Source organism: Anser cygnoides, chromosome 16 (genome assembly GCF_040182565.1).
Source record: "Anser cygnoides isolate HZ-2024a breed goose chromosome 16, Taihu_goose_T2T_genome, whole genome shotgun sequence".
NCBI lineage: Eukaryota > Metazoa > Chordata > Aves > Anseriformes > Anatidae > Anser > Anser cygnoides.
Genome location: NC_089888.1, coordinates 2,435,221 through 2,462,331, shown reverse-complemented (window position 1 = coordinate 2,462,331; position 27,111 = coordinate 2,435,221). Strand labels below are relative to the sequence as shown.

General features: G+C 47.4%; 1 protein-coding gene across 6 annotated transcripts in view; it reads right to left on the bottom strand.

Annotated features, from left to right (window-relative positions):
- KCNQ2 (potassium voltage-gated channel subfamily Q member 2) overlaps window positions 1-27,111 on the bottom strand; it is a 71,160-nt gene that overhangs the window by 9,359 nt on the left and 34,690 nt on the right. For 2 of the 6 annotated variants that reach the window (XM_066978248.1, XM_066978249.1), the window contains 3 exons: window positions 26,849-26,917; window positions 24,572-24,601; window positions 18,870-19,185 (listed from right to left, as the gene is read on the bottom strand). In XM_066978248.1, coding sequence (XP_066834349.1) covers window positions 19,101-19,185; window positions 24,572-24,601; window positions 26,849-26,917 — 184 coding nt within the window. In that variant the 3' untranslated portion in view covers window positions 18,870-19,100. Of the gene's footprint in view, window positions 1-618; window positions 1,281-2,093; window positions 2,218-7,998; window positions 8,107-10,529; window positions 10,662-11,177; window positions 11,287-11,723; window positions 11,948-18,869; window positions 19,186-24,571; window positions 24,602-26,848; window positions 26,918-27,111 lie in introns of those variants that run through there. The other 4 variants (XM_066978251.1, XM_066978246.1, XM_066978247.1 and 1 more) reach the window with 4 other exon arrangements.

Below are 27,111 nucleotides of genomic sequence, written 5' to 3'. Positions count from 1 at the left end.
TTGGAATTATACCACCTGCCTGATGGTCAGTGAGGAACCACAGAGTAAAAACACCCCAGTAATTTTCAAGCGACCTGAAGTCTAAGCCAGAAACAGACAAATGTTCATTCCACGACTCCAAAATACCTAAAGGTGTCATCACCAGTGCCATGGGATGGCAATTCCCACATAACACTGGTCAGCCACCAGCCACTGCGACCTCCAAAAGCCCTGACCGGGTGATTTATTCCTGCCCTGCATCTCTGAAAATTCCCAAGAAATGCAAATTGCCTATCCTGCACCATGAAATTATTTCACCTAATGATCTCAGAAAGAGCATATGAAAGAAATCCGGACTTCCCGGCTCCAGTTCGCTCACCACCGTCACCTCTTCCACAGCTGCAGGCTTGGACCTGCTCGTAACCCCCCCAGAGTAAGCTGCAAGAAAGTCTCCGCCAGCTAAGGGTGTCCTAGATGGAGGAAACCCTTAGCTGTCTATCTCCTTGAGAAGTTTGACGCGTGGACAGCCGGAGCGGGCAGCTGCCGGTGCTCGGATGTGGCTCGGCGGCTGCGAGGAGGCCTCACTGCCGGGGGGCTGACCAGCCCATGTCACTGAAGGGTCCCTCGCCCGTGGCTGACCTGGGAGGAGGCCCGCAGGGCGTGCAGAGGTCAGAATCGGTGTCCGATTCCCCTTCTGCGATGTAGGGTCTGATTTTGGCCACGGCTGCATAGCAACCGTTGTTAAGGATGTCCAAATTCTCTTTGGACTGGGAAATGCTAAAGCCGCTGAAAGAGCGCTCCAGTTCCTCGTGGTCTACCGAGGGGATGGAGATGGAGGTGTCGCTGTCTCTCAGGGCACTCTCGTGGTGTTTGGTTGTAATGTCTTCGTTCCGCAGGTACTCCGCGCTCGCCCTGTGCCCGCCGCTGTAGGCCGACAAGGAGCGCTCGTGGGAGGGCGGCGGCGGGATGCGGACGAGCGAGCCGGGGTCTCCGACGGGCGAGGAGCCGTGGCTCTGCCGCTGGTAGGCCTGCTGCTGGCACGAGGTCGAGGGCGGGCACGTGTTGGTCGGGGCCGGCGGGGCAGAGAAGTTCTTCTGACCCATGGAGCTGGTGGACCTGATGATCTTGATGATGCAGCCGTTCTTGTCAATGTGCTCCCTGCTGTCTTCGGGGCTGTGGTAGGGAGGTGCCGGGTCGGGTTCTTTGGAGCCAAAATAGGCCTCCGTCTCCGTTGGTGGGATGCCCATCCTCTGCATATAGATGTTCACCAGGAAGTCCAGCTTCTTCTCCATCGACTGAACCTGCAAAACACCACAGATCCAGTGCTACATGCTGCATGCAGGCTGAAGCAATCTAACAACCTGAGCATGAGCAACTTCCAGTCAAAATGTGGGCCTGGACTTCATAGATGACCTCTGCCTACACTGACCTACACCGAACTGGCACTTTTAGTAAATATTTAATTGTCCTATTCTGAAACAACCTTTCATTCTCCACCTTGTCACAAGGTTTTCCTTAAGCTCCTATAATCTTTTTGGCATGCACCAAATTCCAGGAGAGCTGGAGGACACTCGCATCCTGCCCGTGGCTTTCAGCTCCTTACTGCCTCTGGCACTTGCCTGGGCTCAGCTGGTCATGGGGATTGCTGGGCCTTTTTTTTTCTGGAAGGATTTTCATCTTCAGCGAGGCTGGCAGCTGCAGCAGCCAGGCTCACGGACTCATTTGGAACATGTCTAACACAGTGGCACTGTGCCATTTTCAAAAATAATGTAGACTTTTGGTAGACTCATCAAAAAAGAAAGTCAGTAAGGAACAGACTCCAAAGTGTCTAAATCTGCTTTGAATGTAGCACAGGGGTTTCTAAGACATTTAGTGACCTTTCACAAAATCCATCTTGATTCCTCTTTAAAATATTCTCAGCTCTTATTTTTGTGTGTGTGTGTTTTCTGTTGCTTTTTTTTGTTGTTCTTGTTGTTTTTTCTTTTCTGAATGTTAATATCCCACAGGAACAAAAAAAAACAAACAGAAAAGCATCCAGAAAAAAAAAAACAATGACAATAATCCCACAATGTATACCATGCCCTCTGATAAGAACCCCTCTTGCCCCAGTATACCTGTTTTTCAACTTTTCCAAGCCTGCCCATCATGCTGGGGTCTTCGGGCATCTCTCCTTCGGCTGGCCCTTTGGTCCGATCCTTGTCGGTCATGGAGGATCCTCTCCCAACGATCTGGTCAACTCTACCGGGATCAGAAAATCCCCCCACCCCCGGAAAAGGACTGGAGTCAGTCGGAGGCAGCAGGCAAGGGGGGCTCCGCTTGTCGCGCCTCCAGGGGACAAAGCAACAGCCTCTCTCCCAAATAGCACTCCAAATTACTCACAGACACGCGGTGGCACTGAAGTGTTAATTCAGATGCAAAATTCAGAGCAGTATTAGCGGAGTTTGAAATTATCCATTTCTGTTTATACGGATAAAATCTGGCACATTATGCACAGTAAATTTACCCACTGCAAACAATTTCTGTAACTGGCCTTCTTCCAAATCAATTAACTTTTTATTTGCACTGAGGCTTTATTATCTTGGGGGAAGATCAAGTTTTCTGTCTAGCGTATGTCAATGGGATTCTGTTCAGTTTTTGCAGCAGTTTCCTCTCGTTGATGCAAATGTAAGTGTGTAATTCCCGTGTCCATGAAAATGAGCCGCTTGCCCTAAGACCCAAACAAACAGGCGCGGTGCTAACTGTTTTAGTGGAATTACATTGTGGCTGAATTTAGTCATAACCCACCAAACAGTACCAAACTGTTTTCATCTCAATGCTACTGCAATTCGCACCTATATCATTAGACATTTTCTATTAGCAGGGCTCCAGGCTGCTAACAGCAGAGGATATTCTTGCAACATCAGCAGCTAAATCTACTGGGCACGATGTTTGGCACCAAGTTATTTACACATTTTACATTTGCAGTTCTTTCTTCCCAGTCTAGAAGCACCTGAGCTGATATACAGCTCCCTGTGCAGAGGAAGAAGGAGGGCAAAACCAGTCTGGAAGCTGGAAGTCAAATTTTTTTGAGGCACCAAATGGCACCAAATGAATAATCTTCTAGAGAGTAAGCCCTGAGGCTTGATCCCTCCAAAATCCAGGGAGCAAACCAGTTTTGGAATAGCTTGTTAATGACAGCCCAGTTTATAACCCAGTTCTACACCAGGCAAAATTTACTCTTGCATAATGCACCAAAAGTAAGGGTGGCAGGGGAAAAGAAGGGTTAATCAATCTGACTGAAACCAAGTTGAGGTATCTTGAGTGGAAAACTCAAAATGCTTCTTACGCAGTTCTGCCGTGTGGGCCATGGGTCCATGCACCAGGAGAAGGAAAAGGAAGGAGCTGAACACAGACAGACAGGGGAAAATGAACAAACAAAAACCAAGGAAAGGAATGAGACGTGAGGCTATTTCAACACAAGAGCCATCTGTTTTCTTCACATGTGACAGGGACTTACTACATATGTTGGCTGTTGACATAAAGGGACAGATATCAGTGGGTATAGACCAGTGTGGCTCCCTTGGCTTATATTAAAGCGACAGCAGTTTACAGCACCAGAAGGTCTGGCTCAAAGAGATGAAGTGGGTGAGCACATCACACCAAAGACAGAAAATGTAAGCCAACCATTATTTTGGAGTTTAGCTTTGATCCCAGAAGATACTTCATTTGGGCAGGGATGCGACAGAATACCATTCAATTTAAAAAGTCATGTTTGATCCTTTGCTTAGCAATATAAGCACAGGAGTACAAGGAGCACCAAGTGCTATAATTACAAGTGTGAGGAATATGCATGCCTTATTTCTCTCTTGTAACGGGAGAAGCAAATTATCGACATGTACAGGAACTCCCCACAAGGGATGCAATTACTGACATGACATACAGCACAGGGAATCCTAAGACAATGTTGCTACCATGTAAGCAAAGAGGTATTAAATCGGATACCTCGGGCTACCTTGGTTTGGAATCACAAGTCAAGGCGTGGTACAGCCACTGTACGAACTCCTCTCCTGTATGCACAAGCAAGTAAACTAGTAAAGCAATGAACATGCATTTTAGGAGGCTCAAAGCCTAATCACTACTGAGTAATTCGGAAGGCCAAGAAAAATCAGGGTGCTCTGTCCCACCTAGCACAATGCTACCACCAAAACGTGTGTACTAACAAACATGAGATGTCCTTCAACAGGTGCTGAGTAGAGGGGAGGCAGGACAGACTGTTAACAGAGAGGAAAACTGAACATAGTCATGCTACTGGGTATCCTAATAGCAGAAAGAGCCTCTTGAAACCCTATTTCTAACCTTGCAGAATTTCAGGAAGGACTTCTGCTCTCTACCATGTCCTTAAGAGGAGAGCTCTCCGTACTGAGCTCATATGACCCACGTGAAGCACGGTGGGCAAGGTGCACTTCACAGGCAGAGGGATTGACAGTATCGTGTAGAAAAGCACTGACTTCCTCCATCACAATGGAGACAACTTGCCCCTAGACCTGCTGTCATTTAAAAGCAGGACCGAAGCCCTTCACAGAGCTGACCCATAAAGCATTCAGAAGCCCTTGCCTATGTGCCCTTGATAGTAGTGCCTAGGGGAACTCCTGATGGGATCGTTCCCTTCCTGGCTGTACCGTAACCCAGCCCTGAGGGGTCATCTTCTCTGAGAAGCCAGAGCCAGATCTCACCTTGGAGGCAGGGCCTGCACCGAGCACGGTGCAGTGGGCAGCTGGGGGACACTGGCCTCAGGGCAGAGAGGGGCAGATGAAGGTGACCAAGCCCTTCTCTTGTTGCCTGGGGGGGGATATACCAGGCTCGAGGTCTCCCACCTCATTGCTTCCCATGGAAGAGGCTAGAAACCAGGGGAGAGTGCTCCTACCCTCAGCCAAGTGCAGAGATTTCATTTGTGTCTTGTCTGATAAAAGAGAAGAGAGAAATTTCTCCATGAGCTCACAACCTAGCTGTGCCTATCTGAGCACCACAAGGACACAGCCATCAGCAAAGAGCAGGAGGCCCTTTTAGCCGTTATGAAAGAGTCTGGGATCTTGTTCAAATTGGGCAGCAAAGCTCACAAGATGAAGAAGGGAGATCATATTCTACCTTTGCAAGCAGTGAGGAATAGTGCATATTCCTACTGCGTGACAAGGGACCACGAATCTTCCCAGAGAAGCCAAATCCCCCTTCTGCACTACACCTCGTTGGGAGCCTTGTGCCTTCCCAACACTTATCTGGGATGTGTTGAACACAAACGTGTGGAGGGAAGCCTTCAGCTGGGGCTTTGGAAGATGCCCATGCTTTTCCCTTCATGGCAAAAGAGAATTCAAAGATTTCTGACGACGCATGACAGCATGCCATCTGCTGCCTTCGATATATGCTCTGCTGGGTCTTAGCTTGGGAGGGGGAGAGAAGCGGGTTGCTCCTTAAAGTGAGCTTTGATATCTTTCCTTCTTTCTAATGATACAAAAAAAATGTAAATTCTTGCATCAGCCACAGTGCAGGTTTTCTCATGCTTCATTATGCTTCATGCTAACAGTACATGCAAAGAGGTGTAATATGTCACCCTCGGGCCAGAAGCAGACATCAAAAGGTCAAACAGCTCAAATGAGATAAAAATGAATTGTTTGGGGATATATATTCAGTTATTTTCTGTTTTCTTTATCTTTTATAGTTTGTTACACAATCCAGGCATTGAAGCCAAACCCCCTTCATCCATGTCATGTGACTGGCTACTTACCTCCTCATTTTTCATTAAAGTTTGCTCTAGACGTATTTTGACCAACATCTCTTGTCTAAAAGCTCCAGCTGAGGTTACACCTATTTCAGAACAGGTCCATGCTACACGAGCAGGCCGGGTGAATTAATCCAAATTCTCTGTGTGCGCAGCACGGAGCAAACACCCGCAGCCAAACCACAGCCACGGACATCCAATAGGGTCCGGCTGCCTTTGCTGGGAGCTATTTGCAGAAATAGTTTGGCTGAACTGAGCCCTCATCACTAAAGCACCACAGTGCAATCCATGGGGCTGAGATAGCTCAGGGGACATCACCGGGTTTGGTTTCTCTTCCCTCACTGGGTGTTTTCGTATAATCTGGGCACTGTTTGGCTAAAGCAGGGATGTGCAGGCTAAAAAGGAGAGGCTGCTGTAGCCCTGGGGACCCCACATCACACTGAGATGATGGAGACGATCACAGCAGCTGACCCAGGGTTTTTGGGCTCGGGCTGGGGCTGCTCAGAGCTCTGGGACCCATCCATCAGACTCTTGGAGCACCTCGCAACTCCCACTGGTGTCTGTGGGAGGATGCAGCTGCCTGAAATTAAGGACAGCATCAGTCCTTTAATGGGCTGGAACAGATTTCAGCAGCCTCCTGTACTCTGCTGCCTGCTGGAGCCTCTCAGCCACAGCTCAGTAAAGAAATGGGAAAATTCCTTTAAAAAGGGAGCAGTTATAAACCAAATATCTTAATGTCGCAGGAGCCTAGAGGGCAACTGCAAATAGATCTTTAATCTGGCAGTTAGTGTTAGACACTGTAAAATAAAGGGAGAGGGGGAGAAAGTCATTAACATTAAGCTGATAAAGCAACAGGCTTGGAGTGAATAAAAATAAATATCTCAGCTTGGGACATTTTGGATCTCCTCCCCTAGCATCCATCCATCACCTTTTCTGTGTGCTAGGCACTAGCTTTCACGTGGAAACCTTATCTCTACTGAAGGCTTGTTGCCCACCTAACCTTATAGGTAAATCAAAAAAATGATCATCCATCTGAATCTGTATTTTTATTGTAATTTCAAAATGTTTCTACAAATAAGAAATTTATTTCATTTTTAAAGACCTGTTTGAGGCATCATCATTTGGGGAAAGGAAATTGAAAAAATGCTTTTCTGAAAGCATCTTTTTCTCAAGCATAAAGCTTGGGGCTTCTGGAAAATTCTCTACTTATTTTATTTAATCTTTGAGCTGGCTGAGTGGGAAAGGTAAGCTTTCAATATTCCTTTTACTCACATTCCTCTAGTGAAGATTAGTCAGAGAAGCTTAAATAAAAATCAAGAGATTTGTCATGTATTAGCTGTTAGGGAGGGCAAGTATATTTAGAAAAAGAGAAAAAAAAAAGCTGAGGCTAAGCTTGCTGCATTTAAAATCACCTACTATTTGTACACAGAAAATAACCTTCTGGCAAGTATTTATACCTGCCCTGTGATCCAGTGGTCTCGATACGTGGTGAAATTGCTACTCAGCTCTCTGCTGGTAGAGACGACCTGAGAAAGCCTCAAAAGAGGTGGTGCAGCTTTGGCATCAGTTTTGGGTACGGTTTTATCTAAAGTGAGAGCTTAATAAGGGCAATAAGAAAATCTCACTGAGTGGCTGAGGGCTTTGTTAGACTCCTTTTCTTTTTACATGCAAAATCGGGACCTTTTTCTGAATGCGAGTTTCATGGTGGTAACTTTTTAATGGTTTTTACCTCCGTGGTCACTAGAGTTGCATCAGCAAAATGAGACCACTGCATTTCTCAGGCATGAAACACTTCATTCTTACTTTGCCCACCGAGATGAACTCATTTCACAGTCCGAAGAGCTGCAAACAGAGCCTCCTTCACTTGAATGTAGGGCATTTGTTCTTTTGGAAAGTAGATGGTCTCATTTATATTGGCTTTGTGGGTAAATATTCCGCTTTTTATATTTGAAGATAGTCTAATAAAATATGAGATTTTAAAAAGATAAATTTCACCAGCACCTAGAAGAAGACTGGAAATACACTAGTTGAAGAAACTGATGGTTATTAATGACAGTATGGATGTCCCTTTCTTTTTCCTTTGGCTTGCCTAGTGTGAAAGCTCATTACTGAAAGTAAACCGGAGCACACCCAGAGTAGCGAGCCCTTCTGAGTCACGATTTAGCAAGCTGCTAAGTGATAAATGCCGTCATATAACTGGCATGAAAGGGGTTTGACATTAAGCAAATGAAAAATCCAGAGAAAGCGGCATTTTTGTGAATCCTAACCTAGGCGAGTATTGGGGAGATTCTTTGGAAGAATACATGGGTCCTTTGGTTGGATACTTCTTATGCCGGGGAGTTGAAGGGGGCGGGGGACCCACAATCATATCTATCCTGGCAAAGTAAATAAGAAAAAAGACACCAGCAAAATGCATAATGAAGCAACATGTAGAGAAAAGTTGGTCAGAAAGTTGCAGAAAGAAACAACTGAAAAACAGAACGACAGAGAGAGAAAGAGAGAAATTGAAAATATATTCCGCTGGAAACAGAGGTTTCTTTCCTACCACCTGTCGTCGGTGAAAACCAGAATCTTACCCACCGTGGGGTAAGATTTGGAGATTTTTGGCACCGCGGAAACATCACTGCTGATTAGGAGACCCCCCCCCATCCCAGATATTATAGGTAACATGCTTTACCCTCTGGAATATATTTGCAGCAATATCCCATTGAGATGGTTGGACAAGAAACAACAAATACTCATTCTCCTTTAGGTTACACCACTAGATAACACATCCTCAGCTAGTTCAGAAATGCACGAGCCGTTGGGGTCGGCGAGACACGCTGTGGGACCGTGCAACTCAATGAATGGGAGACATCCGTGGCTGGCAAGGTGTCGGGATGAGGCACGAGACGGTGTGAACACAACACTGAAAAGAGCACGTTACAGACACACCACGGTGACAGAGGCGTTCATGGTTAGAGGAAAGTGCACGTCAACACGCCGGAAATTTGCTCGACTGCAGCTTTACTCCGCAGCCCTGGCTGCGGGAGGTCCCAGCTGGCCCCGCAGAGCTGAGCAGGCAGGGAGAGCACAGCGCTTTGGTTGATGAAGGAAAGGGGAATAAAAATATATGTTCTCCTCTGAGCTGCCCCCTGACAGCCTCCCTGGGCTCCAGTATATGGGCACACCACACTCTAGCACCAGCTGGTCCTGCCCCAGTGCTGGCTATGGGCACCCCAGGCACACACCTCTCCTGCAGGGGGGCCCTTTCCGATTGTTGTGGGCTGGTGAGCAGCCAGGGGATGTGTCCATCTCTCTGCTATGATGCAGGCTTCAAAAGGTCAGCCCAAGGGGCTCTGGTCCTGTTACCATCACTGATCTCCTGCTTGGGGGGGACAGGGAGACCACTGAAGCTACCCACTAGCCCTGGATCCCAAATCCAGGTACTTCACACGTGGCTTTTAAACAGCTCCTGGTCCTCCTGACGTCCCTGCAATGGGGTTGGTGGCTGTCCCAGCCTAGTCCTGTCCCTGGGATTTCTGCCTCACAATCCCACTGGTGCAGTTTTGGGAACAATTCAGTTCAGTCTTTCAAAAGCTTCAGCTCCTTACCTCCCAAAAAAAAAAAAAAACAACTGACCAAACCACCTTCCCTTTACAGCACACCACCTCAGTAGGTCAATAGGATACTGGCAAGGCCAGCTGCACCATCCTGGGGGGCTGAGAACTCCGGAGACCCCCTGGAGCCAGTGGAGATGCCAACCCCACTGTCTCGCCCCCAGCTGCAGAGGCTGCCTGGAGGCTTCATGCTGCAGCTTGTTAAAATAAGGAATATCAATCTCTTCCTCCTCCTCTTCCCCCTCCAGATTCAGCTGCACATCTCAGATCCATAATCACTGAATTTGTACTGAATGGGGGTGAGAGGCTCAAAGAGAGGAAATTCTCCGGGATATTTTAGTCTTCATCACAAGGGAGAGTTTACCTTCTGGCAACAGAGCTGGAAATAAGAAATGTATGGGGTGCAGCAACACTGGGAAAGTTGCCTCCACTGCTTGAACATCACAAACAGCAGCGTTAGAAGGGTCTCTGAGAGATTAGGAGGAGAAGAAAGATTCCTCTTTTACATAAGACAAATTTCCAATTCTTGGGGTACACACCTAGCTGCTTGCATACCTAAAAACATTTATTTTTTGCACATTTTCAAGAACCTAAATGGGCTGGAAATTAACTGAAAACCTTCCCAATGGCTTCCAGAGGAAGCTTGGCTGCTGCAGCCATCAAGGGAAATACTTTTGTTATCCAAGTGTAAAAGTAAATGGTGAACTATTTTGATCGCAGACAGCCCGAGGCCAAGCCCTGCCTCCTGCTCTGGGTGTCCTTGTGCTCAGCAGAGCCAGGGCTCCTTCTGCTGAGCTGACACAGCTTGGGGTGCTTGGGCTCGGGGTTTGGTCTTCAACACAGGACATGGGAGTGGTGGTTGGATGAAACTCCTAAAGCAAAGCCTGCAGGGGGATGAGCTGCGAATGCTGTTGTTTTTGGAAGAGGGAGAAACCTTGCTACGAGCTGCCAGGGCTGTCCTGGGGTGGGCAACAAGGCAGTTTTATTGGTGTAACCAGAGCGCTTGCTCTGCGTGCTCTCCCTGCCCTGCTCACCCCCGTGGGTCTCAGCCATGAACAGAGATGTTTCCTCTAGGCTCCCTCTTAGGAAGAAAATAATTCAGTTTTAGCTGCAAAGGAAAGTGTCTCTCTCTCATGGCAACATCCCCGTGGTGAACAAAAATGCAGGGAAAAAGTGAAGCAAGCAGAGGGGTCTCTTGCCTGGACTGAAGGTTTTTAATCCGGGAGAGCATGTCCAGGTGACCGGCCGAGTACTGCTCGATGACGTCCATCACGTCGTAGGGCCGAAGGCTCTCCTTAAACTTGCGCTTGGAGACGAGAAATCGCATAATGCTGCAGGAGAGGGAGAAAAAAGGGAAAATCAAGTCCCTGGGCTGGAGCCTGGCCTGCGCAGTGGGAAATAAAAAACACGCAGGGAGGTGAGGGAAACTGGAATGAATCCCAACCCTGTGAGCTTGGGGGAGGATGCAGCAAGAGGAGAGGGATGGGGCTCGTAGCTGAAGTCCTGTCTGCACCAGGGGACACTGATGCCCCCCCAGCCTGTCAGCTGTGCAAGTCTCCCCTTTGCGCCACTTTTATAAATGTCAGCATTAAATCTCAGAGCTAGTGAGAACGATCGCTTGGATGCATCCCTGCAGGGGATTTTCCTGTTTCTGCATTTATTCCTTCCCTCAGCAAAAATTGCCCTTTCTGGCAGAATTTTCTGTAAAGGAGGGCAGGCCACCCAGGGGAAAAACAGCCCGCAGCACAGGCATTTCAGCATTTGCCATCTCTGCACGGACTTTACATTTCTTTTTCTTTTCCTATCATTTCTTTTTCTGGACCATTTTCCCCCCCTCCCTCTCTTACCACACTGCCCTGATGCTGACTTTCAGTCCCGGCGTTAAATCTTCCGTCACAAACTCACAGTTGCAGCTTTTGTTCTCGTCGGGAATGTCTTCTCCGGGGAGGCTCGCTTCTGGGTTGGGGAGAGGCAGGAATAAAAGACAGCATGTTACTATTCCCCCATGCCAGGCAAGGAAGGGGGAATTGGGTTGCAAACAGCAACCCCGGAGGAAGCACCAGAGAGCTCTTTGCTGAGCATCCCAGTGAGAGCATCCCCAGCCACGTTAAGGCGACATCCAGCAATGCAGGACCCATCCACCTCTAGATGCTTGACTCTTCCTCCTTCCTCAGCCCTACATAAATATAATATTACCATGGATGTCAGCAAGGGGTTGCCTCTCTCACTGTACTCCTGTAACCCAGCTAAAGGGCTGGAAGGGGTCACGGACCTATTTAAGCACCCCAGGTTGCAGCTCTGCCCTTCCTAGACGGTGAGAAGAGAGTGTCAGTGTTACCCACGGGTTTCAAGGTCCCAAAGGACCCCAAGCCCACACCTTCCCAAGCCCACACCTTCTGAGTTTTGCCGTGACGCAGCTCCCTTGATGCGGAAAGCCTGCCGGGCTCGGCTGCGGTCTCCGAAACTCCAGCTCTTGGGCACCTTGCTCGGGCTGTCCTCGATGCTCTGGTCAGCGCTGGGGGACCTCCGGATGCCCTGAGCCTGTGGAGAGCCTTTCCCTTTGGTGCCAGCACCGCGGGGACTGGAGAAGACACGATCTTTCAAACTGACCTTCTGACTGTTCAGAGAAACACGTTGAAACAAAGACAAAAAGGAGACAGCAGGAGGAGTCATTCTGGAAACCACGCAGTCCTTCCCCACCAGCCATTAGAAACCAAGAGCACTTCCAAGCAGCAGTGAGATGTAGCTTTGCTGCTGGCTTTTCTTTCTTTTCTTTTTTTTTTTTTAAGATATATATTTATTTAATTTAATTTTTTTTTTTTAAGAAAGCGTTGTAGAAATGTTTCCGCCATAATGAGTGAAATGGAAATGATTATTAAGAGAGAAAAAATAATGAGGACTTGAACAGAAGCCCCTCGTGGGATGCCAGGGCTGGCGGGACAGAATGACGTTAAACGATGAGGTTATGAGTCCTTAAATCACTGATCGGCTCCGATCATGAGCAAGGAAGCTTTTCTTTCACAACTGCCTTCCAAAACCCTATATCTGATAAGAAAATACCAATAAAAAAGCCTTTACCTTAGATATTTAACTTCACTTGGAAACACTTCATTTCTGGTGCTCAAACCTGTCTTTCCCCCTTCATTTGCCCTTGGCTTTCCTCCCTCCTAAAATATGATCTGCCCCTTTTAGATCTTCCAAAGAGTATTTTTCCAGTCATATATTTAAATACTTAAATATGAACACTTAAATATACAACTCCTTTATATCCTATAAAGATTCCATCTCAAAGCCCACTACCACCTAGCTGCAAGTCTGCTACAGGCTCCATAAATATGCAAAGCAGAATTTTACAGCTTCAAAATACGGCAATTTACTGATGTTTTTCCATTAGAATCCAATTTCCTTAATAATGTGTAATAATGGTTTGAAAAGAAGGTCACTGAGAAACAGTCAGCTTTAATTATTTTCCAAATTCTGAAATTTGCAAATAAAAACTTTCGTCCAAATGAAGATGACAAATTTTCACACCAAAATTGGAAACAAAAAGCTAGTACGAATCTTTATGAAGGGGCCATCTCTTGACAGACAGCCTCGGGGGAACCCAACTGCAAAGGGTTCTGGATAATTTGATATTCTCTAAACACTGATTGATTATTAAAATCTAGGAATAGAGGTTTGACAACCACTGCAAGGCACTTGTGTGTGGAGCTAATATTTTGTAAACAGGCGAATGAAAACGGAGCAAAACCAAGGATTTCATTTCCAATACTCTGCACCATTGCAGCAGCCTCTTATCCTTCTGCTGCACACGCTCTGCCTCAGTTTGCAGGCACAACACTGCCGGAATTTTGATTTCCATGTCAGCTTTCGAGGTCACCAACCAAAGGCCTGGTTTTTTTTCTGTCTCTCGGCAGTGCCACCTTAAAACTCAGAAGCAAACACTCCTCCTTTGCCTTCAAACCCAGCACGAGGTTCCTCAACCAGGACTTTGCTGCTGCTGTTTGAAGCAAAGCAAACTGCAGCTCCCTTCTCCCAGCTGTACCAGCCGCGCTGCGCTGACAGCACCAGACATTTGTTTTTGTCAGGAGAGGAAGAAGGCGTGACTTGAAGACACACGGGGAGCAGATTTGTTGAGTAAGAAGGTGCTATTTTTACGAAGTCACTTCACATTGTGAGACACGGAACATTTACACGGGCAGAAAGGTGCTTAGGCAGCATTTGCTGGCATTGCCCAGTGCAGGACGGGGCTGCCTCTGACCGTTGGCTGGGCAACAACTGCAGGCTGACAGATGCAAATAAAATCTGCTCATGATCAAGTTTCAAGTAGAAAAGGAAAATTAGAAAAATGCATCCAATTAACGAGGCATTTTTAGCTCACTGAAACTGCAGAGATAGGTGCTGGAGATTTTATTTCCAGCACACCGGCCACCTGCAAAGTGCAAAATGCATCTGAAAGCCAGGGGCCAGCAGACATTCAGCACAGCTGGAAATCAGACGGGAGGCACAAATCCATACAGGACTGCAGGAGCAGGCACGTGCCTAAATACCTTTCTGGACGTAAGCTTTAGGCCCTGATGCTACCAATAGCACCATACACAGCAACCAAATGTTGAAAAGCAATTCTCACCCTGCGTTTCCTGGGTGAGAAGCCAGAGTGAAATTTTATTTGTCGCTTCATCCTAAATAGGCCATTTGGATATTTTTCTTGATTTTAGTTGATTTTAAAAAATAATATTCCTGGAATCTGCTGCATTTCAGTGGCACTAATGCATTGAACTATACAGCCTTTTTAAAAATAAGTTTTACACAAAAGAATGAGCAAAACACGAATATTCAGAATTCAAAGCAATCTCTTTGTGCCTCATCCTTGATGCTCCCATCACCAATTTCAGCACAAACCCAGTTGCCTACCACTGAGTAAAGCAGGGCCTTTTCTTTGGGGCCCCTTTCCATTTCCACAGTAAATGTGCTGCAGATGACTGCAAGACTCACAAAAGGCCAAAAAGAAAGCATTGGGCTCAGGGAGGAATCTGAGGGAAGGGTTTCAAGCCTGATAGCACGAGGTGCAATACTTTTATGTTTTAAAAATTGTCGTAGAAATCTGACGAACAATTAGGGTCTGGGTGGGTTTTGTTCCTGAGCACTCACTACTCAGACAAAAACCCGACACCTGACGGCACTCTGTTGTTTCAACAAGGACAACATGAGACAATATGAACAATTCACTGCAGTTTTCCTTCTGCCATGCAGTTCCCTCATTGGAAACGACACCTGGAATTCACATGCAAGTCCAATCCCTGCAGAGGGGGTTGCTGTTGGGGTCTGCAGGAGCTGGCGGGCAAGAGTCCAAAAGAAACAAATACATACAGAGAGCTGTGTGTTGTCAGCTAATCCAAGATCATGTTCTCATTTAACCAGGAAGTCATGCAAAGTGACACAGAGTGTGCCAGAGAAGTGGTATTCAGGTGTCACTCAATGGTAAATGGACTTCAGTTCTGCGGACAGCACATGTGTTGGTGAGATGAACACAAGGAGAGCGGTAATCCAGGCACACACAACACGAATCAAAGCTTGCAATCATGGTGGTGAGAGCAGCGTGAGCACACTGCCCGCACCTTGCTCGTTCCAGGGGGAAGGGAAGGGAAAGTAAGCCATGGCTTTGTAATCAGAGATTATGGGAAGCCGTAACAGCATAATAGGATGTGCTTTACTTCCTGGATCTTCGTAACTACTTTAAGTTGGCAGCTATTAAAAGCATATTCAATGACCAAAAAAAAAGATGTTTCCGGTCTGACTTCAGGGAAGGTTCACAAGACTTTCAGCTTTTGGCTTGAATTTACAAAGGATACAAGCTGAATTGACTTTTTCTCTGTGGCCAGGCAGAAAAATGAGAGCCCCCAAGGGAAGAATGTGTAAGGACCGATCCCTAGCCCCAGCATTTGACAGAAGGGTGCTCACTGCATAGTGCCCTTTGCATTTAGGTTCAGTTAGGTCCAACAGCGCAGCACTCAGCAGGAAAATGCATGAGAATTAACCTTTAAATGAGCTGCCACCCAGCCTCCTTAGGATGCTGTGGGTTTGAGCTCCTATCTGAACCCTTCTCTTGTACGGGGGTTCATTCCACAGTCCTCTGTGGTATCAAACCAGCACTTTTCAAAATGTGGTTTACAATGTTAGCAGAAATTTTGGATCAATGAGAACAATCACCTGTAACTTCTTGCCAATGATTTCAAACTGCACTTGAGCAATTGTTTCATTCTCTTCTTTCATTTTGTAGGCCAAACTGAGTTAGGTTGTCATGGCTCAGATCCACCTCTGCATAGAAGCTCAGCCAGGAAAAGTGTTTCTTCTCCTGTAAATCTATGGCCAGGAGAAGCAGGTTATCTCTTGCTGGGAAATGAGGCTGTTATTCCATCCGGAGCTTGTGCTGAGCTCGTGGCGTATGAGAACAGCTTGTTAAAACCAGGCAGGAGAGCCAGGAGTGAATGATAGCCTTTATGACTCACTGGGCAGAAACCAATTACTGGGGACATTAAGGCAAGGTAAGTATGTCTGTGTGTGCAAGGCTTGCCATGGCTAGAGCAGAAATCACCAGAGGAGCAGGCTCAAGCCTGATTTACCTCCAGCGATTTCAGAAATGCCATTGCAAAGGTGAACTCGGCCCTGCGAATGCAGTTTCTAGAAGCAGAACAACCTGGGCATAAGAAAAACAAAAAGAAAATTCAGCCAATGATCAATGTCATGGTGAGTAATCCTATTCCTCACAACCAGGGTGTTGGGCTTGGGTTGAAGGCGGTCACTGAAATCACAGCTGGAAAGACTGGCACTGTCCCTGAAGCCACCACATATGCCTGGCCAGATGTGGGACCATGGGCAAGCAAAAGAACACCAGATCCAGACACGTCATTAATGCTGGTCTTTGGTATTTTGCAGCATCTCTGTTATGCTCTCACCCTTCTCTTCCTAACACTGGAAGGTTTTCTGTTTTAGTTTGGTTTGGTTTTGGTTTTCCCAAAGTGGTGTTGGGCACTGTTAAAACCCACACTGCACATGTCCTGCGTCTTCCAGCAGCCTTTAGCTATTCGCCAGCTCAACCGGTTTGCATTTCAGGAGCAGAGAAAAACAGCTAGATTGCGTCTTCAAGCTTGGCTGATTATTTCTTAAATAGGACTTTAAGAAATGCTGCACCCAGACCTGCAGGCCAGTCAAGGGCCCTGCAAACACCTTTCCTTAACTGTCTGTGTGCCATTTCCTCCTGCCATCAGGTACAAATGTCTCTTACAAAGCAGAATATGATAGATTTACTAATCTGGCTTGGTATAATTATACTGATGTCTAAAAATGCATGCATTATTGTGTTTATTGACCAGAGATCATTGGTTTAGTACGTTACAAAACCATGGCTCCTACGAGGTTCTCTATTAATTTACCTACACTGAGTTTTCAATGATTGCCTCATTGTTCACTGTTATTTCATTATATGCATCCTAGATGAAGTCTCCTTAGCACTCAGCCTTAGATGCATCGAAGTGCTGGCATCTGCCCCTACAAGTCTGTGCAGTGGCTGACTGCAGGCAGGTAGACCAAGGATCCAGGAAATCCAGATATTTGAATTACTTTTACATCCCTCTAGGGTTGACCTACAGTTTTACTAAAGCACAGTGTGTACAAAACTATATTCAGGATGCAGGTAACAAAGATGCCCTTGTAGCTACTCCAAAATTCAAGACTCCTTTGTGGCACGAAGAAGCACAGCCCGTAATCCCCCTTTGCAAGGTCTCCAATGGATTAAGAAGATCTTGAGATAATAATTTGTTTCATCCTCCCTTTCCCTCACAGAACTCAAGATGGAGGAGATGAAATGAGGACCACAGAAGGAAGGAATTCAGTAGAACATAGGAAAACTGGCTTTACCAATTAAAAATTCATGCCTAGAAAGACATGCAAGAAAGACATTAAGATCAGAGTGGCTGATTTTCCAGAAAACAGAACTGGACACGGACAGGTGAGAGGAGAGCATTACGAACATCACTGCTTGTCTTAAACTCTGCCCAAACCAACCTCAATGCTAAGCAATGAAAGGAGCCTTTCTCTGGGAGGAGTCCCTGCCCGCATTACATTTCATCCTCCAAGGATAAGCAGCCTCACCTGGCAAATGGAAACACTACAGAAGGTATGATAAACTTTCCAACTCGGCTATTAAATAAATCTTTGCCTTTTGGAAATGTATTGAAATGTTGTCTGTGCAATTGATAATTACCCAATATTTAAACCAGTCCTTTCAAAGATAAATTTCAAGGGGTGCTAAAGTACCATTAAAACACCTAGCAGGAGGCTAACTCAAAGATTCAGGCTATTTATCCAGGTACAGCAGAGTTTCCTACCAGAAACCTGCCATTGTGACTATCAAACAAGAACTGCTGTCATAAAATCTAGATCACGCCCCCTGACTCTTTGTTACCCATTCAGAGATGGGATTTACCACACTACTTCTGAGCTTCTGGTACACACAAGTCTCAGATATGAGTCTTAGCCTCTAGTCTGACACGTAATAAAAGTAACCAGCAAGGGAAAAAAAAATAGCAAGGAAGGAAAAGATATAAGTTGGAACAATTAATGGAGAAAATCAGAGATACATTTTTTTTTTTTTTTGATATAACTGCAGTTTATCGGCTTTCTGACGGAGACAGAGACTGGTGATTTTGAGAATTAAAATGGACTCCAAGAAAGAGCATGCAAAAATCCGGTTTCACAAACATGCTGCATCACTCAGTGCCCTGCCCCTCCTGGGCTTTCACCTGCCTGGCCTCGGGGGAAGAGCTGATGGGGTTCACCTGCCAGCATTCAAAGCATGCAAACTCTGGGCATTGGTAGTTCAAGAAGGTGCATGTCTGCTGCCGAAAAGCAATGTCTGGGGCAGGGGAAGAGACTCTTCCAGTGCAGGCACAAAAGTAGATATTTTTATACACAAGGAAAATAATACATGTATCTGTGTGCCCTCATGGTGATCAGATGGGTGCACTAAGGGATGCTCATTGGGAGTTCTCTGAAGCCACCTAGCAATTGTCAACTCGATGAAAAAGATGAAAACATGGGCTGATACGAATCGTTCTGCTCTAGCTATCTGTTCCCCGCTGAATCTAGAAACAGACCCATTCACAAGGCCAATGTCAAGGCTAAGGAGAACCCGTATCCCCTACGTCTGGTGGGACAGGCTAAGATTAGTCCTTCTCTAGCTGCGTAGTAGAGGTGCTAGATAGGCAAGCCGTGGCTTCTAAAGGCCACACGACTAGGAAAGGTCAATTTGCAGTGTTCAGAGAGCCAAAGGGATGGTGACTGAGTGGAGGGGGAAGCTGGCATTTCTCATGCTACTAACTTCATATTGCTGTACAGTGCAATTCAATTTGCAAGGATTCTCTGGACCCTGAGGAGGGATAGAGTGACAGGGAGGAAGGGGTCTTGGTTTTTTTTTTTAAAAAAAAGATTACTATCTTTTAAGTTTTCCATCATTTGTTAAACTTCGGTTCCTCGCCTCCTTTGTTGCTGAACAGTCACTGGCTTGCTAGCCCAGACCAAATTCCCCATCCTCATCTCTGCGATTCAATGAGTTCTGCATGATAAGCAGACAAGGAAGCCGCTAATTTCTGAGCGGGCAATGGGGAGGCTCTTTCGCTTTTATTTTACTCATCTAGTACCTCTATTAAGCAGAGAAGTGATCAGAACGGGTGGTAGCAGGGTAGAGGGAGAATGAGCCGTGCAGCTTTTGATTAGTTCCGTGCGACGCATTTCCCGTGGTACCTAGAGTTTCCTGAGCAGCATCCGCAAAGTGACTCCCTGCACGGTTTGCTTTTACTGGAAATGAGGGGAGAGTAAAAATTAGACCTGGAAGCAAATGCCAGACAGGAAACTTTTGATTACTAACTCTAGGTTCAAAAGACAGCTGATTTGAGGGCCAGGTTCATGACAAGATTTTTATGCTTGAGCATTAAATTTTAAAAAACGTAATTAAGGGGGTGTCTGAAACTTGTCTTGCTGTGGTCAATAAACGTCATTATTAGAAATGACACATCCTGCTTTGAATTGGTGGCATCAGTTCATCTACAATTGAATGAGTCCTGCAGGAAGACAATTTTCAGCTGCATTGGGAACAAAAAGTATGTTCTTCTTCCTCTAAATAGATTTAAAAAGACCATATTTTAATTTTCTAAAGTACGGAGAGCCAAAAATTTAATTTGTATTCTCCAGCAACACCTGAAATGTTTGAATTTATTCTTTAAAAAAAATAAAAATTAAAAAATCTCACCAAGTGAGCTAGTTAATCTCTGAATTATTTGCACTACTCATAAAGGTAATAGCATTACATTAAGCCTGGCATTAAAAAAAAAATCCATACATAAAAATGGAGTGTGGTGCGGTCCTTTACAGGAAGGCATTTGAACATGAGCGTTCACACGCTTGGTTTTCGTCATGCTTGTCTGATGGCCCCTAACACTTTTGGGGTGATCCTGGCTTTGTGGACACCCCACCACGGCTCCGTGAGCCCTGCCAAGAGATTGCCACCCATGAGGGTTCTCCAGGCCACGGAGCAGCCCTCTGCCTGCGGCAGGGTGATGGGGTGGCCCCAATTCGCCCCCCCAGCCACCAGCACGCAGCCGCCCACCAGTGTTCCCTGCTGAATTCACAGGCAGACCGAAAAGGCTGAAGGGCACAAAAACCCAGTCTCGTTTTCAGCTTGAATTCAGCAGTTGGAAGAGCTCGTGGGCATGCACAGAAGGAATTTGTAGAAATTCCTACTGGTTCGTGGTAGGTGCAAGCTCAGGCGATGCCACTCTCCCCTTGCCGGGCACTCCTCGGGTGCTCAGAACAGGACCCCACGTCCCCAGGACTGGTGGCACTACCGGGGCTGTCCTGGAGCTGGGGTCCGGGCATCGCGGTGTGGGAGCAGGATATTGAGCATGCAGAGCCCGGGGGGGACGGATGGGTTACCCGGGCTCTCAGCCTCCTCTGCAGTCCCTACAGAAAGATGCGGTCCCTTCTGTGCAAATAATCCGCTCCCCTAAAGGCAACTGATTATTTCCAGATTACTGTCAGTCCCAGCATGAGTCTCTGACACCGGTTTAATCGGTTAAAAGGCCAAACACCGACCCAGGCTAACACAGCCCTGCGGGCTCCTAGGGTTGACACCGGCTCCCACGGGCAGCAGTGGTTGGTGCCACCCCAGGCTGGGGGAGCAGGGGCCCAATGAGTCAACCAAAGGCATCCTCCAGTGCGTACAAAAGCCTTAATCACACCCCTGAGCAGAGCTATTTGTGTCGTGTGTATCTCAGACAGACATATACATACACTGATATATAGAGATATATACGCACAGATATACATACACATTACAAAGTAGCCCAGTCCAGCATTCACCCAATGTAACGGCCACGGTCCTGCTGGGTTCATTAGGGTCGAGGACAAACCACAGCTGAGGACCTTTGAAAGAGGTTCCTCCCATTCCCTATAGAACTTAACTCATGCTGGACAAAGTAATCTGACTTTTAGCTTCCTAGTTCCCTGGAATCCTTCTGTTTCTTTTTTTTTTTTTTTTTTTCTGAAATGAATGTATTACTGTGATCATCTGGTTCGTTAATTTTTAGCTTTTTGCCCAGTCATATTTTGGAAAACACGAGAGGAACAAATCTGGTCATGGATGCCTTCAGATGTGTACCAAACCATCTGGGAAGGAGCATCTGGAGCACACATTTCATACAGGAGCCTCCGTAGCCCTGGCTAACCATCCGTTTGCCTTTTTGACATTACAATCAGAAGACAAAATAAACAGAGACAAGATGCCACAGTAAATTTTCAGCCCGATTAGCATATGAGTAACCAAAACCCCGTCAGCCTCTCTGAATTGCTCACTTAGTGCAGCAGGCGGCTGCTCCTCCCGGCCGATGCACAGCACCGGGTGGATGCAGCGCCCAAAGCGACTGCCAACAGGGGAGGTTCCGTAAGCAGTTTTTAAAAGCGGGAGGAAAATAGGAAGGGTGAAGGGGTCCGTAGCAAAATGCCAGCGTCTTTTCTGCTCATGGCAGCCTGGGCTCCACGTCATGGGAGCTGAGCTCCTGTCCCCCCGGAGCAGGTCAGCACATGGCTGCCCAGCATTCGGTCAGAGATGGATGCAGACAAGCTTGCGGTGGGAAACAAAACAGAGATGACAGAGAAAAGTCACAACCTGTCTCCCAGACAGGCTGCCCCAGTGTATGCCAAGACCCAACCAAAGGCCACCGGAGTCATTCCAGGTGACCCCGAGCCTCCGCCACGCTAACCCGGTCACCTCCCGGTGTCCTCCCAGCCCAGACAGCAGCTCTCCCAGTGCTGCCTCGACAGAAATCAGCACAGCCACAGCAGCATTGGAGTCAGAGGGCAGCATCGTTGCTGACACAGAGGCAAGACCCTATGGGCTGGCAGGGCATTGGGGATGTTCCCGAATCGGACGAGGCAATGCTTGTTCTGCACAGCGTGTTCCCACGAGCCAGGCCAGCATCTCTGTTCTGACTTCAAATATAGTAAGAATCAGCATAGCAGAAAAGCCATTTCTGTTCTGTTTGCTGTAAGGACTTTGCAGGGTGTCTGCTGTGGATATAGGAAATCAGCCACTCCCTACGCATAGGCACAATCGGAGGAAGATGCAGCTATGCCCAGATGAGAGAATATACATTTCACCACTTTAGTGAAATGGAAAGTGGTAAATCCTTCACTGGCCAAAGCAGTAATAGCATGGTGCTGGGGTCTGCAAGGAGAGATGACTCAACCTGAGGAGTTTCCTATATGAAACGGTCACCATGTGAAACAGACCATGGCTGGGTGATACCCTGTTGGGTGGGCTGGCAAAGAGGATGAGTTTTCTTCTAAACGGGCAGGATGACACACTGAGCATCACTGTGAGGCTGCTGGAAATCAAAGCGGGTGGGACTGTAAAAGATTCAGAGACTTATTCGGGAAAATAGCTGGCCTGGGCTCCCTATTTATACAGGGACCTGAATATAAGGACCTCTGTGAAAAATGCTTTCCTGAGGTCTGAGACATTATCAGAAACAAATGGGCAGCAGGAGCAGGTAGAAGTGAGGTTGTCCTAATGAAGCACAGAAGGAAAGAGCTTTGGCTTTGCTCTGTCAGCTGAACTGAACAATCTGGAAAGTCCTCTATGGTCACATATACGGCAGCCACAGACCTCAGCTTAAGCACTCCTGGATCCAGGTTTAGCATCTTACAAGGGAGGGCAACAGCACCCATCGGTGTCACCAGAGACAAATGCAGGAGCAGGAAAGCAGCGTTTGGAAATGACCCTGATGAAGAAGCTATACATAGTAAGAAATACTCTGAAAAAAGGGCAGTGAAAGGTTATTTTTACTTCTTTCTGTGACAGAAGATTAAGAAAGCAATTTTGAAAATGAACAGGAAAAACCTGCAACTTCTGTGAAGAAATATTCCATCTAACCTATTGTACTCGGTGCTGAAAATGAACCCTGTGAGACAGGGCAGAGATAAAAAGGGAAATGCCCGCAGAAGTAAGACCAGTGCCTGAGACTGCAGGGACGCAGGCTGGTGTGACCCTAGGAGGGACCATCCGTTCCCAGATGTCTCCAGCTATGGAGCTGATCGGGTTGAAGAGAGATTTCTTCTCACTGCAGTCATGTGGCTGCAAGAAACGTGGATTTACCCTTTGATGCAGCCAGCGTATGCACTGGCTGAGATGAGGCAGCAAAGCAGCCAGACCCTTGGGTTAAAATTCTGTCCCTCCTGATGCCAAGGGCGAGTGGCCAAGATTTCAGCCTCGCTCTGCTCCCAGAGAGCACCTCCTTGCTTTAATAAAGCTGGATGGAGGCGGCCTTCACTCTCACTGCACTAGCAGACACCCCAAATAAGAAAAAAAAATAAAAATTCTGGCTAGTTGAAACATGATCTTGGTGATTTGATTTATTTGGCAGGGAGTGGATGGAGTGCTATGGAGGTTCTGCTTGCAAAGAAAAGCTCAAATGAAAGACAGAAAAAAGAATAGGGTGTGGGGAAGGAAGGGAAGAAGGAGGGAAACAAGGAAGGAAGGATGAAATTTCTTTCCTTTAGTTGTCACTGTATCTGCCCAGACATCTTTGGTTGGATTTTGTGCTAGGAAAAAATTAGTTTCTGTCCTCTGATAAGCTAAAATGCACAGCAGAAAGTTACATCTGCAAAATGCCGGGTTGTAGTTACGCTTCTGAAAAACATAGTCAGTATCTGCAATATTTAAGCTGTAAGCTAAGTTTTGAGATATGAGATGGAAGATCTGAAAGCCAAGCAGATGACCTCCACAGATCATCAGTTTTGTGACTTGTTTCCTAAGAGGAAAAAAAAAAAAAAAGAAAAAAAAAAAAGAGATTGAATGCCAGAATTGCTTCTTGAAAGAAGTGGGAAAATAAAGGAAAACCTCCAGAATTAAGTAGTTCTAGTAGGACAAAAAATATCCCCGAATTATCCCAAATGCCTGACCCGTCGCTTTCCCTGGGACATGTGAATAGACAAAGCTCTCCCTGAGGTCAGATTCGTGGCTGCTCTGGGAAGGTGCTCGCCACATCTCACAGGCGCCCAGCCGAGCACGCTCTGCACGTGGACTCAAAGACAGGGCAGGGGCTGTGCTTCACCCACAGGTTGGGAGGCCAAAGGGACGGGCAGGGTGGCGTGTCTCTGCCACCCAACGTGGTGCTGTGTCAGAGAGCCCTTCTGTGCCCTGCAGCCAGAGGGTTTGGGAGCTGCCAGCTCGGTGGGGTGGTGATGGCTTCGTGCTCCCACATCCCCTCCACCGGGCACAGCGCTGGGTGCTGGGGACACAGGCAAGGCATCACCCACTCCCTGAGCCTGCTTTAAACTGTTTCAGCTACAACTCCAGCAGCAACAGAAAAGAAAAGCAGCATAAACCAGAGCCTTGCTGTCGCCCCGGATAAAGGTCTGCCAGCTCTCCCCGTGCTGCCCACCGCTGTCCCTCTCCCCCTACAACCTCGCTATCCTCGTAGCCACAGCCCCAGGCAGACTGGAAGGAAGATATGATTTAAGGTCCAGCGTTACACGTAGGTACATTGGACTGCCACAGCACAGAAAAAGCACGTCAATACCTAGAATGCTTCCCTCGATGGCGCCACGACATGGTACACACACGCACACACGTACATAGAGATCTACGGGTAATGCATGGGGATGGCGTGCTGGCAGTGATACAGACCTTGGCGATGGTTCGGGCTGCTGCTCTTTCCTTTAAACAGAAGCAATAGTACATTAGCATGGTGTCAGGTGGCAACAGATGTTGCTGCTTCACTGTTAAAACATAACGAAAAGACAATACCAAACAATACAACTAAGTGGAAGTTGTGGACAGAAGAGAGGGAAAGGAGCGCTTAATTCCTGGAGTTTCTGGCCTGGACAGGAGATCACTGGAGACTCACACAACCTCAGAGAAGACACATACAATGCACAGGGCTGAAGAGTTGATCCCAACCCACCCTTGTGCCTACACAGGACTGAGACACCTCACGGCTGTGTGATTTGTGTGAGCACAGGAGGACTTCTGTGGGCTCAGAGAGTGGCCCCTTCCTTTGGAAATGCATGGCCTTGAGTGGTTTCTGCACGTGGGGAAGGATTTGAACATCTCCTGTGACCCTGGGGTATCTGTTTATCCTTCCCGGCCATCAGGACAGAGCTAATGCCAGACCTGCTGATGCACAGCATCGCTCCCGGTGCTAATGCATAGTACTGGGGGTGTTGGTGGGAAGGGGTACAGACGCCTGACACCAGGCCCTGGCACCCCTAGCATCCTTTCTGCCTCCAAAGCCTTTGGCAGATACTTTGCCAAAGCAGTTGGCAAAGGCACTGTGGAGTGAGTGGGGAGCCACAATTTTTACAATCATTCTCCTACTGAGATCCCGAACCACTTGATTGTCCTGAAAAATCATCACCTGCAAAAGGATAGACTTAGCACCACAAGCCAACATAAGGCCACATTAAAAAAAAAATCCCTTTTACTGACCAGGCAGCTTAGTGGCATTTCACTGCAGCAATGAGGAAAACTTGTTATGCTTTCAACTATTCACACCTTCACAGTAGGAAACTGCAAAAAACATCCCTGAACCAGCCTTGCCCTTGCAACTCCAGAAGAGAGGGAACAGATTGTGTGTCTCAGCAGAGAAAAGTCTGCTTCCTCTGGCACCTGGCACACACTGTCTCTGGTGGGGACAAACTGGACTGCAAGAAGAGCTGGGCAGGAGGAGCTCGACTGCCTCGCAGCGTGATGCTTTACAAGCCCTGGTCCTGCATTCACCCTGAGCTTAGACCCCGAGATCTGCACAGACCCCAAGCCCTGTCCCTTCTGCTGAAGGCAGCAGCCTGTAGAGACTAAAAAACGCCCCCCTGCCCTCTGCTCTGTGCTCAGCCCAGCTTCAAAGCCCGGCCCCAGGCACTAGCTTAGATACTCACGCTTTAAAGTTTGCCATCAGACCCATGGGCCTCCAGATCTCCGTGCCCTGGAGGGACACGCAGCCCTGGGGCAGGTCCCGTCCCAGCCCAGCAGCCCTGCTGTAGCAAGGCCACCATCTCTGCTTTGTCCCCAGGGGTCTACAACTCCCCTTTCACCAAACGGGTACCCTGGCTTGCTTGAACCACAAGAAATGAGCCTTCCTGAGTACTTGTTTAAGCTGCAGGATGCCTTGCCTTCCGGGGCAGTAATTTATACCTCACCACAGCAAATTTAGCAAAAATGAGGTGATGCTTCTGGCTGACATTGATTGATATCCCCCCACAGAGATGATGTGTGACCAGCAGAGAGCATGGGGCATGGCTGCGGTGGCTGTTTTGCCACGCGGACACGTCAGGGTTGGCCTGATGGATTCACAGGGCAGGTCTAGAAACCAAGATGGTTTCCCAGAGGATGCTCACAGCAGCGCTGCGTGTTTGACCCACCGCCACAATGTGCTGTGTTCCAACTCAGTGGGATCTGTGATTTTTTAACCTGGTTATGAAGCCATAGGAAATCAGGACATGCTGTATGGGCTGGGGCAAGAGACTATGAGGGTGTCCCTTTTCTTTTTCTCACCACTAACATCTTGCCTGCTCTCAGGGGGAGGTGAGGAAAGGTTGGAGGGAACAGGGAATGAATTAGCACATCGTGGGCTTGAGTCTCCTCTGAGGGTGGTGAAGAACAGAAAGGTCAGAGGAAAACTGGGAACACTACCTTGATCTGAACCTCTGAAAATACAACTTTGCATTTTCAGCCAAGCACTGTAACATTACTCCAGAGACAAATTAGGCTGAAGAAATGCATGTGCAGCATGGAAGAGGGATAGGGAGGAGGTCGCTGAACAACCCATGGGGATCAGCTGCCAAAACCTCTCACATCTTCAAGATTGTCAATATGCAAAAGGCAGGAAGGGAAAAAAAAAAAGAGGAAGAAAAAAAAAAAAGGTAGTGAAGCGTGAGCTTTCCAAGCTCTCCTAACTCTGCTGCTAACCTGAATGTTAGTCCCGATTTGCTCTTCAGGTTCCTCAGGAGCTCCAGCTGGTTCAGAGGCGGGATGAGTCTAGAGGGAGAGAAGAAAGGTGGTTAATATTCAGGCAGAGCTGATTTCAGAGCCTCCCACCTTGGAAGTTTTGCCCGCTGCCCCATCCTTTCAACTAGAACCAGCTTTGTGCCACCGACTGCAACTGGGGACAGCTGGGGAAGGGTGGAGGGGGTTTGCCTGCTGCTTCCAGCAGTGCCCTGCAACGGAGAGGT